Raw genomic sequence first — 22,694 nt, 5'->3', positions numbered from 1 at the left:
ATTCTTCTGATTTAGAAAAAGATAAACGTACAGTTGCTAAATCCGACATGGCAGAGCCTCCTAAACTGGAGGGTGAAAAGTCAATCAGTGAGGATAAAACCCAAACTGTAGAACCCATATTTCCAAAGGAAAAGATGGCCGTTACTGAGGAGAGCAAAGACGCAAAACAGCCAGATGGCACCAAATCCCAGGAGCCATCTAAGGACCCAGAGAAAATAAACAATGCTAAAGAGAAAGAGGAGAAGTTGAAGGATTCTGTAAAAAACTTTGATTTGGGGAAAACGACTGAAAATATAACTGAACCCATAGAAATATCTGAAACCAAGACACCATCCCAGAAAGATCCAGGCACGTCAACTGTGACGGCGAAGACCGTTGGTGGCCTGATGTCAGAGGCTGCCAAGCCCAAAACCGATAATGGCTTTTCTAATGGGACTGGAGGGATTAAAGCAGAGGATAATGAGCCAATAAAAGCAGCACCACAAGGCGAGGCAGCCAAAGAGAAGACCAACCCTTCCATTTAGACTGACTGTGTGACAGCATGGCTGGATATCACTTGCCCAAAATGTGTATCGCAATAGCTTAGCCATAGAAAAACAAAACAAAAAATGTAACATGTTATTATGCATCATATTCTTGTTGATGCTGAACTGAAACTGAATGCAACATGACAATAAGCTGATTTTTGCAATATCTATTTTTCTCTGCACCACTTATGAATGTGAATACCGAATGTGCTAATAAATGCAATTTAAAAGACACCCATGAGTCTGTGTACTAACTACATGTATTTTGTACAGGTATAAAGCCAGTGGCAATACTAGGGACATTATGCATACTATAGCCTCGTCTACTGCACACTGCAGTTGGTGCCATGGCATGCTGTATGCCTCAGCATGGTCTATGACCCAAATGTTGTACTATATTGTAAATATATTTTTCTATTCACATCAACATAAATTAAAATATAGATGCCAGAAACTGATATAAATAAAAGTTGACTTTTTCGGCTATTCACAATAAATCAACGGCAATTTACAGTACTAGCCCATGTTATAATATAGGCAGTAGTATTAGCCAATATTATACACACACAGACCATGTCAAATCAATTATTGGAGATTTTCTAGCAGCATCCCGACAGTTGCAGGAAAATATCAGGCATATAGCTTTGCCATATCAGTTAGAGGGTATGCACGTGACATCATCATACCCAGAAGTTATGCAGGAATGCCTGACTGAGTGGCAAAAAACTACTTTCTGGCCTCGACAGCCCATAGATCCAAACAGAAAAGTCCTATCCGATTGTATTAAACTACGTAAAACTCACTTTATACATGCGCATACCTCGATTGTATATAATTTGAGGGGCACTAGCTATATTCAGCAACAGTGTAGAGGTTTGTCCTAACCATTGACAATGGAGAATTTACGTCATGTGTCCGAGCAAATGTAGGATGAATGATCACACGGGTGATTTTTACATTAATAAGAATCATAATTTAGGACGTACAGTACCTAAATTAAACAAACTTCCTAAATTAAACCACATTTTCCTACAGTTCACTCTTGTTGCATCACCATCCTATAACACCTCAGTTGTGTTGCTTTACCAGTTGTAGACTAGACATTCTTGATGACCAAGTCTTTATTACTTGCGCAAGCAGAGCGCGCAAGTAATGTGGTCGGCCTGGTCCATTTGTCGTGACAGCAAAAAAAACGTTCCGCCATTTCAGGACCCCCCCAGAAAAACATCAAATCTGTGCCCGTATTGCTGGACCAATGATGACGAAATGACCATATCTCTTACGTCATCATTTAGAGCTGGTCATACACGTATTTCTTACGTCATCATTTAGAGCTAGTCATACACTCTAATAGCTCATAGCTCTAAATGATAACGTAAGAAATATGGTCATTTCGTCATCATTGGTCCAGCAATACGGGCACAGATTTGATGTTTTTCTGGGGGGGTCCTGAAATGGCGGAACGGTTTTTTTGCTGTCACGGTTTTTGGACCAGGCCGATCACAGAATACCGCTAATCAACTTACAACTACACACTTTATACAGTATAGAGTATAGAGTATATAGATATATACTGTGTATGACTAGCTCTAAATGATGACGTAAGAAATACGTGTATGACCAGCTCTAAATGATGACGTAAGAGATATGGTCATTTCGTCATCATTGGTCCAGCAATACGGGCACAGATTTGATGTTTTTCTGGGGGGGTCCTGGAATGGCGGAACGGTTTTTTTGCTGTCACGGTTTTTGGACCAGGCCGATCACAGAATACCGCTAATCAACTTACAACTACACACTTTATACAGTATAGAGTATAGAGTATATAGATATACGTATATAGTATATGCGTATATACGTATATAGATATTGTATAACTGCTCTCAGTAATGACGTATGTAATACAACATTATGATTCTGGAATGTATAAAAGTCACAACGTGTCAAAAATGTTACCATAATTAATAATATTGGTGTGGTTTGCAAAATTAAATATATATCTAAGTATATAATTATATATGCAAAAACTAAGTTATAATATCGCAAGAAGCTCAGTCATTTAACACTCTCTGAGAAAGACGCAGACAGACTTGGCTATATCAACAATCCAGATCATTTGACACATCCACGGGGGAAGGCTAGAAAAGGTAGCTGGGGTGACTCTCAGCCAAAGACTCTCAGCTGCACAGTGAAAGAAGGAAGATATTGAAACCAGGACTCAGTTAGCTGGGGTGACTCTCAGCCAAAGACTCTCAGCTGCACAGTGAAAGAAGGAAGATATTGAAACCAGGACTCTCCGAGGAACTCTCAGCCAAAGACTCTCAGCTGCACAGTGAAAGAAGGAAGATATTGAAACCAGGACTCAGTTAGCTGGGGTGACTCTCAGCCAAAGACTCTCAGCTGCACAGTGAAAGAAGGAAGATATTGAAACCAGGACTCTCCGAGGAAGACGCAGACAGACTCGGGCATAAACTAAGTTATAATATCGCAAGAAGCTCAGTCATTTAACACTCTCTGAGAAAGACGCAGACAGACTTGGCTATATCAACAATCCAGATCATTTGACACATCCACGGGGGAAGGCTAGAAAAGGTAGCTGGGGTGACTCTCAGCCAAAGACTCTCAGCTGCACAGTGAAAGAAGGAAGATATTGAAACCAGGACTCAGTTAGCTGGGGTGACTCTCAGCCAAAGACTCTCAGCTGCACAGTGAAAGAAGGAAGATATTGAAACCAGGACTCTCCGAGGAACTCTCAGCCAAAGACTCTCAGCTGCACAGTGAAAGAAGGAAGATATTGAAACCAGGACTCAGTTAGCTGGGGTGACTCTCAGCCAAAGACTCTCAGCTGCACAGTGAAAGAAGGAAGATATTGAAACCAGGACTCTCCGAGGAAGACGCAGACAGACTCGGGCATATCAACACTCCAGATCATTTGACAATTTCACACGGAAGCCTGTTGTAAACACAGATCTAGATCAATAGGACACCTCCACAACGAAACATACAGAAAAACAATGGAACTATCTACAGATATACCTTCAAATAAAAGGATGAAGAAGGACCCCGTAATTAAAATCTCAGCATTAAGTTCATTATCATTTGGAAGTCGTGAAAGATGGAAAATCTGTGGAAAGGTAGTTACTAAAAGTGAACAACGTAAATTTACTAACGGAATATACTTCTTCTTTCGGATTACAGACAGTACAGCAACAATTAAGGTAACAGGATTTACTCAAGAATGTGAGAAATATTTTAATTTGATTGAAGTAAACCAATGTTATTTCATCACTGACGGACAATTTAAAGAAATAAATCCAAAATATTCTACGGACCGCGAAAAATTTGAAATTATACTGAAATCAAGGACAGAAATTATTGTATTTGATAGAGATGTGGAAATTTTGAAACCTAAGTTTAATTTCACCAGGATACCTGACATACAGTTGTTAGAAGACAAATGTGTCATAGACGTATTGGGGATTTGCATTAATTTCTCAGAAGTAAAGACTATTTCTACAAATAATGGACCACGTAGAAAAAGGGAATTACAGTTATTGGATTCATCAAATACAAAAATTATATATACAGCTTGGGAAGAAGACACAACCATGGATACCGGCTCTCTTTACCCTATTTTAATTTTACAGGGAACCATCATAACTAGCTATAATGACAAAAAGAATCTGACTAGTAATACAGGTACTATATTATATAGGGAGCTTGATATACCAGAAGTTCAAGAATTAAGATTATGGTTTGAAAAAGAAGGAAAAAAAGTAATATTAAATGAGGAACCAACAGAAAAGTTTTCTTTTAATATGAACAACGTAAATGACTTAGAGACGGAAATATTATATAGTTATTTGGGGAGGATTATTGAGTTTAAATTGGAAGATTCGCCAACGATTTTATGTCGAACTTGTGATGAATCGGTCATTCGACTCGTGGATGAAGGTTACTTTTGTAATTCGTGTAATAAAACATCTGACAATTGTAAATCAGGATTAAAGATCATTTTTAAAACGCAAGATATAGCAGTGTGTGATCAATACCTTTTGATAAGTTGTCAACATGATATTATTTCTGAAATGTTGGGTGAGTCAGAAGATTATTTGATTGAATTAAATGATAGTAATAAAAATAAGTTTAATGAACATTTAGATGCATTAAAATCAGAAATCGTTATGTTTAAAATCTGCCTGAAAATAGTAACAAATAACATAAAAAAGAATGTAACTATCACAGCGACAAATGTAAAGAAAATTGATAAAAAACAATGCAAATTTATTGATTCTTTATGTAAATAAATACGAGTATAATATATTTTTTTTAATATTTCTTTTTCAGCTTGAATCCATGATATTTTTGGAACAACCTATTTTTTAAATGTTTTTTTTTCAACTGAAATACATGATATTTTTGGAAACCTAAACTCTATGAAGAAAAAGGTCCTTAAAATAAACAATCCTGAGTGGAGGTTCACTGCCAGGTTTCTCTCTTCAGTGACGGAGTGGCCAGGAATGCTGAGGCAGTGGTCGACCATGCGACCACTGAGGAGGTTCAGCTTCACGACGCAAACGGCCTCAAATCGCCAGCTGCCGCAGTGACAAGGGCCGAGACGGCAACTACCAGTAGACCATCGCCGGGAAGACATCCCACACGACGCCCAGGAGAAGCGATAACGCCCTGCTTGATGGAGAGCCGCTGCAGATCAATGAGACGAAACCGAACAAAGCCAGGCCGACTAGGCTAGGCCGATTAGGTTTAGCCATTCTGGTAATCTTACTGACAACCGCAGCTGTTCACACTGTTGGACTGTTGGCTAGCTGGACACCCACACGACATTCAAACGCTTCATCCTTTAGGTCCTATGGTGTTTGCTCCATGTTCCCGCACCCTGCCTGCTCAAGGGCCGCGGGGAGTTGAAATAGGAACAGCCGGCCAGCAACAGTTCAACGAGGGCGCTGCACTCACCCGCCACCATCCACGTCTCTGTCAGACAGAGGAGATCCAAGGCGCGGGAGCTGAAGAAATCCCTCAGGATAAATGTTGTATTTGTCAGCGATCTAGCATTCACCAGGCCAATCCTGGCCAATCCTGACAGGGGCTGGAGCCTTTGATCCGGAGGAGTTAGGATCGCGGCGCAGCGACCGCTGATTGCAGAGATTCACCCCGCGTCTCCAGAGCTGAGGAGCGCAGGAACGACAGGGCTGGAATAGCACATCCAGGCTAGCAACAGGAGCGAGGCAGGTCACGCTGGGGACCTGGCATCGTTGCAGCAGGGCGTAGGGAGACGATAATCCAGGTTTCACGTGAGACAAAGACGAGTAGCATACACGGGCTTTCAGCTTCACCAGCTTGCCACTCCATTTGCCACGGCGGCGGAGACGTTTCCTCCTCGGTGCCGGAGATTGGCGATCATACACCAACAGAGACTTAATCTGAACAGTGCCAAGGCTTAGACACAGCAGAAACACAAACCAAAACGAGAGCAGGAGACGAGCAGCCAAACACACTATACGTATATAGTATATGCCTATATACGTATATAGATATTGTATAACTGCTCTCAGTAATATTTCCATTGAAAGAATTCCAACTGAAAGCAGGATATTATGTACAGATCACCTAAAACAGACCTTTCAAAATTAAACACATTTCTCGAATACATGATACAGTACATATCATCTCCGACTTCTGCAATTTTGATAATAGGAGATTTCAATGAAAACCATAATACTGAGATAGAAAGAAGTATAAAGACCTACATGTCAAAATTAGGCTTTAAACAATTAAATACAAATCCAACTACAGATTACGGAAATATTTTAGATCATGTATATTTTAACAAATGTGAAAGTATTATTATAGAAATTGAAGTTAGAGACACATATTACTCTGACCATGATTTAGTATTAATATCACTATAGTCTAACATGAAATAGATTTAAAATTAAAATTACATTTTTAATTCAGTTTATATACTTTTTTTTATAAGCGTTTTTTTATAAGCGTTTACATACATAAATTAGATAGGTAGTAAATAGTTACACCTAATAATTACACATTTCAAATGTTCCTTCACAGAGATATTGAGATTCCACCGTTTACAGAAAAAGTATACTGTATAACATATTTTAATTCAGTTTATATACCTTTTTTTTTCAACACATATAAATGATTTATTTGTCTCTGAAAAACAAAAAATGGATCCAGAATATATCTACAACAATAAAACAGTATTTCTTATATAGATAGAAACTAAAATCATACTTAATACTAAATGATTACATGTATAGTAGGTAGCAAATAATTACATCTAAACATTAATCATTTCAAACGTTCCTCCACAGAGATACTGAAATTTGGCAGTTTACAGCGGGCGAAAAGATTACATGCGCGCTCTGCTTGCGCACTAGTTGGCCATTTATGGCCTACTAGTGTGCAACAAGCAAGTATGCACTCGACAGAGTGCAGTTCTAGTTTAGTCTGTATCAGCAGCACAGTACAGTAAGGTGACCCTGTGTTCAAAGACTGCATCATCCATCAAATGTTAAGGGACAAACTGACAGCCTGCTGTCGACACACAAGGAGTTGACCTTCAGCCTAAACGTCATGTGAAATCAGTAATCACAAGCGTCATGTCAAGGCTGAGCACAAAGTAAAGGTGTGACTCAAGCCATTAGAAAATAATTAATAAAAACTACAATCAAATAGGCATCAGGAATAAAGTTCACCACTTGTATTAGTCCTTCACAGTGCCTCATGCTTGGCGAGGCACTCCAAAGAACACAATGGGCTGGCTCGGCTCACATGTTCAGCAAGGCACGGAACTGGGAAGGATAGTCTTCGGCATGCGTTACGCCCTCCAAGCACGTTTGTTACTCTGTTCCATAGATAAATACATGCTCACTCCTCTTGTGGGAGAGCTATTCTCATGTTGACCAATGTTTGATAGTAGTTTGTAGATTAACTTTGACACAGTAATGGTTTCATTAATTTCTCATTTTAGAGGTATTAAAATGCCGTAAGTCCTTAAATCCTCATTTTGGAAAATAGCAAATACCCTGTATAGTATCACTGAATGATGTTTTTACTCGAGTGAGACAACAATGTCACACTAAGCAAATCTGGAGACGCGCCTCAGTCAGGTCATGAGGATTGTAGGGGTTAAAGCCAAACAAAATCACAAGACTGAATTTTGTTTTTGCAAATCTGCACGGATTTCATTAAATGATCCCTATGAAATCCTCAGGACTGAAATCCGTCACCAGGACTGAGAACGTTAAGCCCTGGGATTGCCCGATGACAAAATGACTTTCCAGCAGTGAAACATTAGCTTGCCTTGGAAACTAAAAAGTATTTAAATCTGGCACACATACAGTACGTACACACCGTTGTGGAGTTCAAAGACTTTATTGAAAAGTTATACATACACATAAGGACCTCCTTCCCTGCGAGCACCGTCCCTGCTTCCCAGTGACGCGGCAGCTTGACCACGAGTGCACACATGCAACTTTAATAGACGTCACCTGCAAAATTATCCAGTTTGGCATTACTGTGAACCTTATGCCCCTCCCCCCAGTTTGTCTATGTAGAAAACTAAACATTGAAAGCCTGCTTGGCCGGCCAATAATACAGGTTTTCCCCCAAACCTACAGAAGGCTAAACCACCCAAAAACTGTCCTGTTCAAGGGCGGGCCATGCTGTGTAGTGTGTACGGCATTGTAAGATGATCTCAAACCCTGAATGGCCAACGCAAAAGCAAAACAGAACAACCAATCTTTAGGCTTGTCCTTGTGTGCATGGAGAAAAATATAAGGTACAACAGTATTTTAAATACTAGTGGAAGAAGTCTAGCGCATTTGACAAGAGGAATATCAGATTATCATAATGGTAAAATCAAAGAAAAAGAGGTATGACCAAGCTCAACAAACAAACAGAACAGATGTCTCACTTTTTAACGTCAGGCACTGACAGAAGCCACACAGGGTTGACCACACTGGAAGAATGACTTTGTGGGTTTTCATTGTCACGACAGTGCTGAACGGGTGAACAGTGAAGGTTTACAAATAGCAGCCACCGAGTGTCTTTTGAATGAAATGGATACATCTACAAAGCGAAGACAAAAAAAAAAAAAAACATAGACCATCGATACGAGCACCAGTTAAACTGTACTCAAGCAATGACAGAGTTTGTTGTTGTTGTTGTAGCCTTTGAACAGATCCCTTCAAGATATCCCCTTGCTGGTTTGAGTTGGAAATACAAGATTTTTTTAAGGCCCGATTCTTCTGATATTCCCTCGTCCCCTTCACGGACGGGAGGGCTTAGGCCTCCAGTTCCAGGCCCAGACCCAGCTTGTGGCCTCCTGCGTTGATGCTCTTTCCGTCCACGAGGGCAGACAGGGTGACTTTCACACCTGCACGGGTGAGAGGTGGCAAGGATGAGTGTCCATCGCAATTACAAACACAGAATCACAAACCAATTAATAAACAAACACATTTTGACACAGAACTAAAACTAGGGGAGAAAAACACTACTGAAAAAAGTATTTAGGGTATATTTGTACAGCAAATGTTATTCTTCAGAATAAAAATCAAGTAATCCGAGTAGTTATTTTCAGAGCTTGCACTACAGTGTGAAATACAGCAGATGAGGTTTAAGTGTCACATAGGGAGGCCTCCAGAGTTAAGTGAGATGCATTTAGAGCATGTCCAAACATTACTGCCAAACCTGAAATTGGCACCTATACCAATCTACAACTAAAGAGAGATGAGATTATTATCACATAAGGCAAAAGAACACCTTTTACTAACTTTAACTAACAGAAGGGAAGACTCGGATTATCACCTTTTAGGATGATGTACATACACAAGTGGAAACAAAATGTTCAACTATACATTTATACACATGCTTCAGAATTATTTTTAACAAACATTAATACTCATGTTGAACAAAAAACTACATTAAGTCAATTTATGGCACTGCCTCTTGGTCCAATCTTTTGCTATCAATAATTTATGATGTGCAGTTTCTGAAGGAAGCTGAAAAAGAAAATGCTCTGCATGTCCTAGTGAGAGATGAACCCCATCTGTGGCTAAATGCATAGATTTCAATCCAACTTTCACGCACGTTTCACTTCCAGCCACAAGGGGTAAGAAAGGAGCCAATAACTTCAGCAATAACTTTCTTTCATCATGCTTTATCTTTTTAGGTTGTCTCCCCAGTCAATATGCCAATAACCCCATGTGTGTTGTCCTTGTTATGGTCATTCCCCTACTCTGACTGGCCACGGGGAGGGTGTAGACAACCACATTAAGTCCCAGGAGGGCCAACATGTGCAGAGGAACCCACGATACCACACAGTTTCATTCCCTGCTGAATAGGTGCTCAGACCAACTTGTATGAGTTTATTTTACCCATACAGTTCAGCGACGCAACACTCTTCCCTGCCAGCTTCCCATACACAACACGGCCAATGGGCTCTGCATACAGTAACTGTAGTTCCAATGGGCTCTGTGCATACAGTAACTGTAGTTCCAATGGGCTCTGTGCATACAGTAACTGTAGTTCCATGTTTTCAGAAGGTTGTATGGAACACGTTTCCCGTTCTAATTCACTTTCCCCATTGCTTTGTTCGATCGGCTCGGCCACAGATTTGAACTAGCCTCGCATAGTGATACTAATATCACTGCGTGGATATTAGTCTCGTCCCTCTCAGTGTTAAGATTTTTTTTCTCGCAATGTCCAGCCCCTATATTTGGATACTAGGCCCTAGTTGGTTATAGCCTGGTTCCAGACAAATCTGGTTGGCCGTCACCATTTCGGCCATGAAGTCCTCCCACAATTGAGAGGGGCCAGAATTAATCTGCCAGGGGCTAATATGCATTGCAAAGGCAGATGAAGGCTGGCTACGTGATGCTAGGTTTGAACTGGAAACACAGGCTCTGCTGCAGAGCCGATCAAACAACGCCACGGAAAAATAATAACTGAACAGGAAATGTGTATGGCACGTTCTTAAAACCTGCCATTACAGCAACGGTTGGATCGCCTGGCTCATGGACAGGTATTTTACCTTAGTGCTACCTTTTTCTTTTTGAAAATAAGTGACAGGAAAGTGAGGGGACAAGTAAGCCAACAGCACCGAGTCTGATCATAATCATTAATCAAATCAGTCATGTGAATCATTGTCATCCATAACATCTTACCTGGTCTAAGTGTCTGGGTGTAGCCAATACCAACAAGGCTAGTATTGTTAACTTTAGCCTGTGGAGAAAAAACAAAAAACACAACATGAATGAATTGTCCCTAGTGATTTAACCATTACCTAACATACAAATACTGTATGTTCTAATCTAGATCCACATCACGCATGTCAACCCACAATTCGATAAGATTCACAGTATTTGGTTCACGGCTCACTCTTTTCTCAAACATAAAAAGTAGAAAATACAGCATTTCATCTACCTTTACTATCAGGTCATGGTTAAAGGTATATTCAGTGATTTCACTTAATTCAAATATCACTTATTTTTTTGTTTTGTTGTGATAATCCTCCCTACTATAGAGTGTGCTGGCCATATAAGGAGTTCCTCCCTGTCCCCAGTTAACCCCTGGGGGTCAAAAAACCTTAGGTTTCGTTTTTGACTCTCTATCCTGATTGGACGAAAGGCTGGGTCCCACAGCCAAAAACGAAACCTAAGGTTTTTTGAGTGAAATCACTGAATATACCTTTAACACATTGACGGCTTTAGATTAAAAGGTGACATACCGAGGCTGCCGATATTGTTTAATTACCTTTGGAGCATACGCCGAAGTATTTGCGCCTTTGATCCATGAAAATCCCCCTGAAAATAGTTCCATGGCTTGTTGTCGAAACGAAAAATATTCCACCATCACGATGCGAGACAACAACAAGCAGTGAGGGCTGCTGGAGTCGAGTTGAAACTACCGTTCACTTGCATTGAACTAATTTCCCCAGAAGCCCTTGCAGCCCAGAGCACGCGGTTTCCGGTTTAGTCATCATAACGCGACGGCATCGTCACCAGGTTCACGACAAATCCGCCATTTCTTTTTAATTATTAAAAAACATAACTGCAAGATTAAAACCTGGTGTTTAGGCGTGGGCCGTGGCTGAGCGGTCCAGGCACCTAGGACGGTAACACAGCGCGACGGCGTGTCGCGGGTTCGAGTCCCGAGCCCGTCTGCCTTTTCCACATGTTTTCTCGCCCCATCTCTCCCCCTTTATTGTCCAATTACTGTCCCCTATCAATAAAGGCAAAGATTTCTTTATTTCAGCTCAGTGAACCGTTGGGTTTTTAAGGACACACACACACACATTTCAATTGGGCCCCCACTTTGAAAACCAGGACTAGACCATAGCCGTAGTATGCTGTACTTACACTGACGGCGGCATCCTTGTCCAGCTGGTATTTGGCTGCGATGCCAAAGCGCGTGCTGTTGCTGCCAGAGGTCCACGCCAGGTTGACGGCCGTCTCCAGTTTGTCGTTCACCTTCTGGTAGATGGATCCTCCGAACTCTGCACCGTCGTTGCTATAGACGCGGCCAGAAGGGGTTGGTGATTATACATGACATTTGAAAAATAATGTATGTTCCATTATTCAGCTGCCATATACTGTATGTCTAGTTGTAAATCATTTTCTGTCTTACACGCTGGTGTGCAACTGGAAGTCTCCCGTCTTGTAACCGACAGCAAAGTTGTTCTGGGTCATCTTAGATTTGGCCGTGTCAAATGATAACTGGTAACCAGCGAGCCACCCCTCATAGCCGACAACAGCAGCTCCGTGGATGGTGGGCCCGGCGAAGTCAAAGTCAACATCACAGCCCAGGTTCACGTACTCGCGCTTGTAGGCAGTCTTAACCTTTCCACTCTTCTTGCTGTTGATGTGGGAGAACAGCTGATTAAATACGGATCAAGTCATTGCTAAGACAGCAACAGTCAGTCAACACAACAACTGCATTATAGGAGTTGCATGTTACGCAATCAACAGTTGCAGCAAGCAGAAAAGCCCGAAAAGGTGAACAGTGTTCAAATAGCCAAATTTCACCCGTTTTTTCTGGAAATGTTTTCCACTGCCTTTCAGTTTCCTAGTTGTCTTTCATCAGCAATGGCTTCAGAGCCAAGTAATCTTTTGTTTTAAAAGCCAAGCTCTTCAAATTGAAGATTTATGTAGAATACAAAGCAGCTTATTATGCCCTGCCTTTGAAAATGTATTCAACCCATTTAGACCCGAGGCCGATCCTAAAAACACGTTATAAAACCTTACATTTTCAGAAAATGTCTAATTCTCAAAAAATATTAATATATGCATTATATGCATGTATAGCAACAACTAATGAGGCACAGAGGTAGCTCCCGGATTGAAAGGTATAACAATGTATAGGTTGGACCAGGTCTAAATATATTATATTATTCTTACTTCTTAGCTCCATTTGCCATACATGGGGCATTATCCATACATGAATTACAAAACAGTCCGGCCTCGACGACGCGTCACTTAAATCAACAGCAGCAGCCAATGAGCCATCTACATTCATATATCTAGGGTTCAACACCCATTCAGAAATACAAAGCCTGGCACTTTTACATCACTTGCTGGTCTGTCGCCATTACGCTAATGGTGCACATCTGTACTTAATCACTCTGGGACAAGAAGCAGAACCAATTCATTCAATTAATGTGTGCATCCTGACTGAGAACTTCCGACGGTTTCTTTCAAACACAGAACAAGCATAGAGCACTGAGAGGGCAGCACTTTATTGTATGAAGAAGAAATCAATAATTATGTAGCTTAGGCTATATTATTTATTTAGACAAATCAGTCATACATTGTGTACATTGTGTGTACACTGTACATGGTTAACCGGGTATCCGTCCCCATCTTCCAGCACTGAAGTGTATACACACACTCCACCAAAACAATGTATAAATATAAACTTGTATAAAAGATCTAAGAAAAACAAGTTAACACATGATCCACGTGACCCACGTGACCACTGGTTCCAGTGTCAGACTTGAGTGCCAACACCTTGTCAAATGACAGCCATGTACTACATTAGCCACCACACTTCCTCCACGTCGCCAGACTAAAATGTTAATAGAATAGAGGGTATGCACGTGACATCAATAGAGCGTCGCTGTCCCGCCCCCTCGAGAGACCCAGAAAAGGCTTGACGGCCCGGGTATCGGAGGTGACATGAGGCTTTCTTCACCCTCCCAATGACTGATTGTGGGGGTTAGCAGAGATGGAGTACTTGTAAAGAGGCTGGGGAATTGGGAATTGGCTATACTAAATTGGGGAGAAAATGTTTTTCGTTTTTCTTTTGTCTTGAAGGGCCATGTTTTGCATAACAGTCTTTCCATTATATCTGCCAACGATCATACAGTACGTTTGTTTACCCCAGTCACTGATACTAAAATCTGATATTTTATTTTTCTATGAATCTGTGACTTGACACCTATACTGTTATAAAACGAAAATAAAAATATTTTGAAAAGAAAGAGACCCAGAAAATAAATCTGTTTATTTTCCTCAGACTTTTCAGAAAGTATTTATTTAAAGACGTTTACGCCGGACAAAGCCAACTCTTGTCGTGACAAATCATGACAATAAACAATGTTTTGGGCCAAAAAAAACACTTTTTGTTGTTTTACTTCTTTGTAATTATTTGTTTGGTCCAAAATATTGTGTTTGTTGTCATGATTTGTCACGACTCGAGTTGGCTTCGTACGACACTTAAAAGGTCTTTAAATAAATACTTTTTGAAATGTCTATGGGAAAAATGCATTGGGATTCATTTGCGACGCTGTATATACCTGGTAGTTATGTGGGAACGCCTACTGAGTGGCAAATAACTACTTTCTGGCCTTGACAGCCTATACATGAAAACAGAAAAGTCCTATCTGATTGCATTAAACAACGTTAAAACTCTTTGCCACTCACTTTATGCATGTGCATACCCTCTATAGAACAGGATCTGCAGGTCATGGTTGATTACCTAGAGTAGACTACAAATACTGTGTAAAACGTAACCGCATTTGATTACCTTTTGACATGCATGACAGGATACATGTTCACCGTCTCCAACTCTTAACCACACCCACCATGAAAGAAGAGACTGTACTACAGACCCAATGTCCTCGCATGAGCTACGCTTCCCGGAATGCAAATACAATTTGATCTGGTTGCCATGGCATGCGAGGACACACCACCACTTTAAGAACACAATCGTCATAAATTAAATAAATCCCAATAGGACCGGTAATGTCATTTAATACCTAGAGAAGTTCCACTTTAACATTTATTTTCATTAATTTAGTGCCACCAGGAGGCTGACTTTTGTAAAACACATTTTTGGATATTACTCCAGATAGTCATGTGTTCAAGACGGATCTATCCGATATTTCATATTCCATCCTAATTGGCCAACATTGGCTTTCAAAGTTTGCAGGATTGGCCCGTTTTGAACAAAAAGCCTCAACTCATGAATGCAGCATGTAATTTACATGAAATCTTTCACAGACTTTCCTACTAGGCTGAGGAATATAATATTGGCCTTTTCACATTGGCCTGTTAAAGTGCCACCAACAGGTGGATTTCTGCAAACACACATTTTTGGAACAAAATGCCTCAAATCATCCAATTGCCATCCAAGGCATAAGAAGAAAAGGCACCCTTTTCATTTGGCCTATTATAGCGCCACCAGGAGGCCACAACCTGACCTGCCCTGGTGGAGACCTGTGACCAGAGGGGCACTTTATCTAGTTAGACATCCATTGCTTGGCTCAACACTCCAGAAGAACATGTTCAGCGTGCATCAGATTGCGACTATCAGTCATGTAGGGACAGTATACACAGAGAGGTCTGCAATGTTATGTAGACCAGAGACGACAGGTGGATTTCATGGTGCCAGTATCATGTCATGTAGGGACAGTAAACACAGGACTGTAGTCAGATGACGGCCAAAAGCACCCGCATTCATGTAACCAATGACACAGCAAGCAAGTCATCTTACCCAGTGTTTGGCGAGAATGTTGTGTCAAAGGTCAGCTTAAGTCCCTTGGCAATCTGTCAAACAAAATGAAAAGACCAGGGAATAATTACTTTTTCATCTACCTTCAATGTTCACTAATATCTCAAATATTTTAGTACAGTCACACAGTAGAAATGGGACAATAAAATAAAGAATAGCCGAGATGTTTCTCCTGACCTGATCTTCAACAGTGATCTCTGTTCCCAGGGTGTTGTCCGTGTTCCACTTCTCGGTGAAGGTCAAGCCATATTCTGACCTTTTGTATTTGGTTTCCAGACTGCCAGCCACTTTGCTGGTGTCAGTGTTAGAGGAACCAGCTGTTTTGAATTCCTGAGACAAACAAAAACAGCCACAAGAATAAAGTCAAGTTTGAGCACAAGGCCTAGTAACAATAATATTTTTTATATACAAGTTTTGCTAAGCTGTTATTTTCAGTGCTACTTGGTTAATTAAAACTGAAATATCAAATAACTAGAGGTAATTTCTAGTTTGCCATTCGCAAAAATCAAGAAATAACCTTACCACTCCAGATGCTGACTTTGTCTTCACATCAAGCTTCACCAGGCCAAATCCTAAAGGATTAATTTGATTCAAGTTAAACCATCTTGCAAACTTAATATTGTACATTTTGTTGTACTTATTTCACTACTCAATGATCATTGGTCAAAAAGTAAGGCTAAATAAGTAGGAAAAGGTCTCATGATCTTATGTAGGACAGTAAGACCTTTCAACACAAGAACGGCTCGGGCTGTTACCCCCACAAGTTTGTAGCCGGCATCAAAGTTTCGAGCTTCCACATTGCGGTTATGTTAATTATGCATGTTGTCCAGATGAGAGCGGTAGCGCTCCGGATATCAGAGAAAGCTGTAGTAGTGTAAGCTATATATTAGAATAGACATGTATTGTGTATGTTGATGTAGCCTATATTGTAAAATATGCATTTCACACAACATGACATGAAAGACAATGGAGATGACATGACAGTGCCAGTGGAGATGGCGTCTTGACATGCAGCAGAGATCGACAGTATAGTTGAAGGTGAATCAATGGCTTTGTTGAGTCAGAGAAAATATTATACATGTAATGCTGCCTTCCATAGTGAAAATCTGCAGACATATCTCATGGCCCTCAGACTTATTAAACAGACGATAATCTCCAAAATAGCTCATCTACAAGCTCACAGGACTGCAGATCGACTATTATGTGCAAACATAAATGTTTCTGTAAAAAGCCGGCTGATCATGGACGCAGACATCAGTTGTTTTGGAGGTGGAAAGCCTGGTGACGTGAGGTTAGTTTGGAGGGGGCGAGGGGACTATGGCGTCACCGTTTCAGCAAATAGCCAGCATTCCCTGTACACACGACAAAGTAGCTTCTCCAAGGTTTGTCACTCTGGGAGCCGGATTCAAAAAGAGCCGGTTAAGTCCCCCAAAACGCTGTCTCCGTGTGGCAGAAAGGGCAGATCGGCTAAGTACTTGTACAGGTAATGTATAGTACAGGTAATGTAGAATACGTCCTCGTATAGACAGAACCTCAATGTCAGGTTTGTGTCAATAAGATGACTTATTGGAGCAAGCGCCATACCTCTTTAGCACTTTTCTGTAATACGTTACTGTAGCTGTTTTAGTGTCAACCTTTGTATCTATTAATCCATACATACCATAGCCTTTGTTGAAGATGTCTTTTGCAGACTTGCCCAGATCACCATACGAGGGAGGCACAGCCATTGTATCTGCATGGGCGGTAGAAGATTCAGAATTAAATCAAACCACAACAAATATACATTTTACAATCATAATGCTCTGCTAAAGCAGTATATATGGAATAAAATGGGGATTAATTATATCTTGACAATTGTGCCAACGGCCGAGTGCGATTACCGATTACATTCACGTGACTAATCTGACGGTGACAAGCTTTAAAGCCAGATGCAGCAGGGTCTCCAGTTTGATAAGCCACCATATCTGCATGTGTATGAGTGGCTCTACGAGGATAGCCACTTAACCCCTTACCCCTATATACTTCGCTGAAGTGCTCCATCCTTGCCCTCTTTTTTTCCCCTCAACACCAGACCAAATCACTTAGTTGAAAATAGCTAAGCTTAAGAATATCCGCCATTTTCGGAAATGATCGCCTATTATGATGTGCCCGGAAAAAAATAGGACACCAGTGTTCAAGTGGTTAAGTAATCGGAAGCAACACTGACAAAACAGCTTTATTTCCAGTGACTCAATCACTCTCAGTGGCAATTTTTGTATAAAAAGGACCATGCAGCACAATTTCTAGGTGACAGAAATCCTGCCATTGCATTTGCCAAAAATGTACTTTTTGTTTCTTGCTCCATTCATGGACAGGGACAGAACAGAACGTTACATCAAGCAGAGAGCAGCACTTCTGGAGTTGGTAGCAGTGGCACTAGCCCAGCCTGTATTTTAGTGCTACAAAGACTAGTGGACAGGCTAGCATGCCACAAGGATTCTAAATGTAGGGTGATGAATAACGTTAAAGGCTAAAAATGTGACAAATAATGTGTCTTCTTGAGTTATCCATTTCCAACAGAAATAATATAGAATGCAACGGTTTGCCTGGTTTACATGGGGGGTGGGGGTTCTGTCATCTGTGGTTGCCACAACAGCTGGGTGAGAAATAAGACCTTGTGTGAATTGGTTTGACATTGGTAGTGTGCTGTTCAACCACCTACCTACTCCCCCACCCACACACAATGAATGATCTGCAATACCTTGTTGCACAATGTAGGCATATAATATATTCAATACTGAACGTTATCACTACTATGAATTTCGCAGGCATGAATAATAGTGGGTTGTGATCAAGTCACTCCTGCCTTTCTGATAAGGGAACCGTTTCTGAGGCAATAGGCACCACATAGTCCAAGACAGTGAAATCACCTTGTATGCCAATATTGGTTTATCTGTGTGTTTAACAGTTTTGTAATAAATAAATTCTACCACCACCAGCAGCGGATGAAACATGTCAGCAGGTGGGCAAGGTTAACCGAGTGAGGAGCCATTTTGACGCACTGGTTAAACGCCCAGGGCCCTGAAACTGTCATTAATGTCCATGTTTAACTCAACACTGCCGCTACACGAACCTGATGTGTGATAATAAAGTACGTGCAAAACGACACCGCTTTATTTGAGAGCATTGTCAAGTTACTCAACAGCTAAAACAGTCAGTGAGCACCTCTCCCTCCCTTCTCCTCCCCAAAGCTAGCCAACTAGGCCGACTGGAAGAAAAGAAACTAGACAACAAGGTACTAAACTGTTTAAAAGATAGATTTCATACTTCATAGAATAAGTTTTGGAGCAAACGCCATGGTTTCTTTAATGCAAGCCAGTGGCGTTACACTATGAACGAGTAGCTGTCTAGCTATAGACGCCTGCTTGGCATGCGTGTCTGTCAAGAGCACTGAGCAGAGAGCAGCACACTCACTGTTCGGCTAACGTTAGCATAGCTAGCTCACTACACACTTCACCAGCTCTGGAGAACAAACCACACCGACTAACTAAACAGTGCCCAGGAGTTGCTTTTAAGACCAAACAAAACGCGTCTCTTACCGGATTAAAAGGTGACGCTAGGCGGTACTTTAAAACGGGGCTTGCTGTTTTGTTCTTCCACACACACACCGCACGGCCGATGCAGAGCGAGGCGTCACCGGTTGGAGGGCGAGCTGAAGGAGACTGCAGCGCGAGGGAGAGCCGGACCTATCAGGCCTGTCGAGTTGTAGAGTTCCGTGGCGCCGCGGTGTCGCGTGCCCCTCGAAAAGGACAGATCTACACGCTGACGATGTAGTCGCGCCGGCGGCTTCGCGCCTCGCGCAGTTGCCTTGTAGATCTGTTCTTTTTGGGCAGCGCTTTTCTCACGTTGCTCGCGCGATGTCTCTCAGGACCCAAGAGGAGCCACGCATGCATGCCTGTATAGAAATGCTGTCTAAATGGCATTTTATTTATAATAAATATGCCATTCAGACAGCATTTATTGTTTCTTTTTCCCCTGTTGATGTTCTTTCAAAAACTTTCGTGTAATAACATAGACTATGACAATTTATATTAAACTCGTAGACGCTATTATATAATTATGTCAATTATTTCCCAAAAATTGAAAACCCCGATCCTTGTTCCTGGATAGTTTCCCCAAAGGGCAACACACTTTCAGATCCTCATTATTATGAAATCATAGTAATAATAAGTTGTTATTATTATTATTATTAATAACCACATTGAAATCAACATCACTGTCATCAGCACCGTCATCAGCAGCAGCAGCACGGTCATCATCATCATCATCATTCATCATCATCTTACTGAGGCACTACACTACAGTAGGCCAGGCCTACACTAGTCTATGCATTTGATCAAGGGCAACACAAGGTAATAGGCCGGAATGTGGTGCCTTGTGTTGCCCTTGCTTACTGTAAATCGCTCTGGATTAACATAATTTACAAACTCTTTTCCACATTAGTCACTGTAACTGTTTGACTCATTGACACAATATGTCTGCACTGCATTTACTACAATAATGATATATTGCGAGAGATCAGGAATTTTATTCAGATACCTTTATTATTTGCCATTGTGTATATACACATAGGAATTTGTTTTGATTACTTGCAGTAGCCTATACCCTATATCATCAAATAAGATCAGCAAATGTTATGAAATATTTAATGCAATAAAAAATACAAAGGCTATAATAGGCTATTGAATTGGACTTGCGACAGTGCATGTGTGTTGTTAATTATCAACAAATAGGCTACTGTATGTTGAAGGGAAGTTAGAAAATAATATATTATCATGCTAGTACTGTACAGACAGTAGGCCTATGTTATGAATTTCCATTGGAAATATGTAATTTTCTTTAATACATGAGATCATTAATTTGCACTAAAACAATATTATGGGTTGAGAATATACATGGGTTGAGAAAAAAACATAATAATAGTCAATAACATACCGTTATTGCTGATTGATTGCTATGACGATTGCTTTGACGATTTAATTATGATAGCTCAAAGATAACCTAAAGCACTTCATGGTAATGCTTGACACAGTAGTTCTGTATCTTCCTCTTCATCATTCTCCAAAGCACAGCAGTAATATACAGCATCACAGAGAAGCAAAGTTTGTTTCTATCACTTTCACAGGGGAGTGATTCTTCTTCTTTTTTCTTCTTCTTTCTACAACACAATAACTAATCCATCCTTGACACACAGTTTTATTTCATGTTGTTTCCATATCTCTGATCATGATGGGGCCAGCCATAAAATTGGCCCTACAGGAGTATGGTGGGCAAAGTCGGACATTCTGGCACGCTGAATTTATATCAGTTGGACCTCGTGTCTGAGGTCCGACGTAGCTGCATGCTCCTCAATCCTTGTTGGTGTCACTATGAACATCCACTCTATGAAATGTCAGTTAAAACAGGATCATATTTCTGTGTACAACACTGCACACATAAAGAATATCAGCTGTGTTTGAAAGCCTCCACATTGCATTTGTAAAGTTTATTTTACAACAGTGGTTCTCAAAGTGGGGTCCGTTGCAACAGTTTAACAATATTCTACAAGCTCACAATGCAACGTGTTGTCGAGCTTTACAAATTACTCGTCAAAAATGATAAGCAGCAATCAACTCCATATAACTAATAATTCTGTTGTGTAGCCTATATGTATATATGCATACAGTACAAGTAGACAAACATCATGTTGCTTTGAGTACTCATTAAAACATACCTGTTCTATTCTGGACATACTTCATCGTATATTACTGTTTCTTTATCTGGTTCAGTCTGTTAGAAAAATATCAACATTGAACTAGTTAAACATTAATTTTGTTGAGAAAATGCAGAGCCAGATCACTCATAGCATCTTTGAGGATACGTTCATGATTTGCGGCATTTTGTTCTAAACGGGCCAGTTATGCAAACTTTAGCTTTCAATTGTAGCCGGATGGAATATGAAAAATCAAACAGATCTGTGTTGATCACATGACTATAGAGATAGTGTACACAATTTGCGTGATGTATGGATCAAATCTGTACGAGTAATGTAAAGAAATGTGTTTTGCAAAAATTGGTCATACAAAGTTGTACACAGATCGGTGCAGTTATGGTAAAAACAGAAATTGGCCTGTTATAGTGCCACCGTGAGGCTGATTTAAAAAAAAATGAAATGGCAATCCGTCCTCGGCCTAGTGGGAATGTGCGTATATAATTTCACGGAAATCACATGCTGTGTACATGATTTGTGACATTTTGTTCGAAACGGACCAATCCTGCAAGTTTTGGAAGGCAATCTTAGCCAATCGGGATGGAATATGGGATATGGAACAGATCCGTGTTGATCACATGACTATAGATAGTGTATACCGATTTGCGTGATGCATGGATAAAATGTGTACGAGTAATGTAATGAAATGTGTTTATCAAACATCGGCCTCGTGGTGGCGCTATAACAGGCCGTTCTGAAGAATTTGGGGCAGAACAGAAGTTAGCATGCAGGGAGAGTGAACGTCCAACCGTGGAAACTCTCCCGTCAGGTGAAAAGAAGCAGCTTGGACTCCTCATGCATAGAAGGAAGCATGAGGTCAGTCCGCTGCCCCCCCAGGTTGGCAGAGGAAGTGTAGCGCCCAGGATTACATTAGATAATTGGTACTGGGTGAAAAAACTGGGTTGCAAAATCGTGGAATAAAAATTATTAAAAGAAAAAAGAAGTGTGTGTGTGCAGAGTTTGGCATCAGCCGGGCCAACGGTGCCGGAGATTAGCTGTACACAGACAGACGCACACACGGAAGGACGGACGGAGTGCACAACACATACTCTCTCCCCAAGCCTTCGGCCTGGTGGAGACAATGAAAGACTTGTACCATTTGTTGGGTCCCGTTATCTTTTATGATGGTACTGTAAATCACACTCTTCTTTGGTGTTTGGACCTGCTGCATAGGAGATTATGATCAAAGAATCTTTAATGTTGTCTATTCATTTTTATTTAGGAAATAGTAAATATTCGTTTCTGGGGCCACCAGATGGAAACCCCAACATTTTGGATGTTTACCTTCAGGCCTTTTTGCACTGGAACCACAGTGGTGTACATCA

The 22,694-nt window shown here is 40.8% G+C and overlaps 1 protein-coding gene across 1 annotated transcript; it reads right to left on the bottom strand.

Moving 5' to 3' along the window:
* Window positions 1-7,924: 7,924 nt before the first annotated feature.
* Window positions 7,925-19,314, bottom strand: vdac2 (voltage-dependent anion channel 2). The gene is made up of 9 exons (XM_083775451.1): window positions 19,160-19,314; window positions 17,242-17,313; window positions 16,104-16,153; window positions 15,759-15,911; window positions 15,564-15,616; window positions 12,198-12,425; window positions 11,930-12,080; window positions 10,736-10,793; window positions 7,925-8,946 (listed from the first exon to the last, which is right to left on the bottom strand). Exons 2-9 carry the CDS (start codon window positions 17,306-17,308, stop codon window positions 8,855-8,857), a joined length of 852 nt encoding a protein of 283 aa, XP_083631577.1. The 5' UTR covers window positions 17,309-17,313; window positions 19,160-19,314; the 3' UTR covers window positions 7,925-8,854.
* Window positions 19,315-22,694: the final 3,380 nt, after the last annotated feature.

This window comes from Protomyctophum parallelum (assembly GCF_964188405.1).
Source record: "Protomyctophum parallelum genome assembly, chromosome: 10".
In the NCBI taxonomy this organism is placed as follows: Eukaryota; Metazoa; Chordata; class Actinopteri; order Myctophiformes; family Myctophidae; genus Protomyctophum; species Protomyctophum parallelum.
This window is presented reverse-complemented; position numbering and strand designations above follow the sequence as displayed.

Bases quoted from the DNA above. Each gene is read 5' to 3' on its own strand.
- vdac2 (XM_083775451.1), bottom strand. From the start codon at position 17,308: ATGGCTGTGCCTCCCTCGTATGGTGATCTGGGCAAGTCTGCAAAAGAC. The intron at 15,617-15,758 runs GTCAGGAGAAAC...TTTGTTTGACAG, and splicing joins AGATCACTGTTGAAGATCAG to ATTGCCAAGGGACTTAAGCT. The intron at 10,794-11,929 runs GTAAGTACAGCA...TTTTCTCCACAG, and splicing joins ACAAGGATGCCGCCGTCAGT to GCTAAAGTTAACAATACTAG.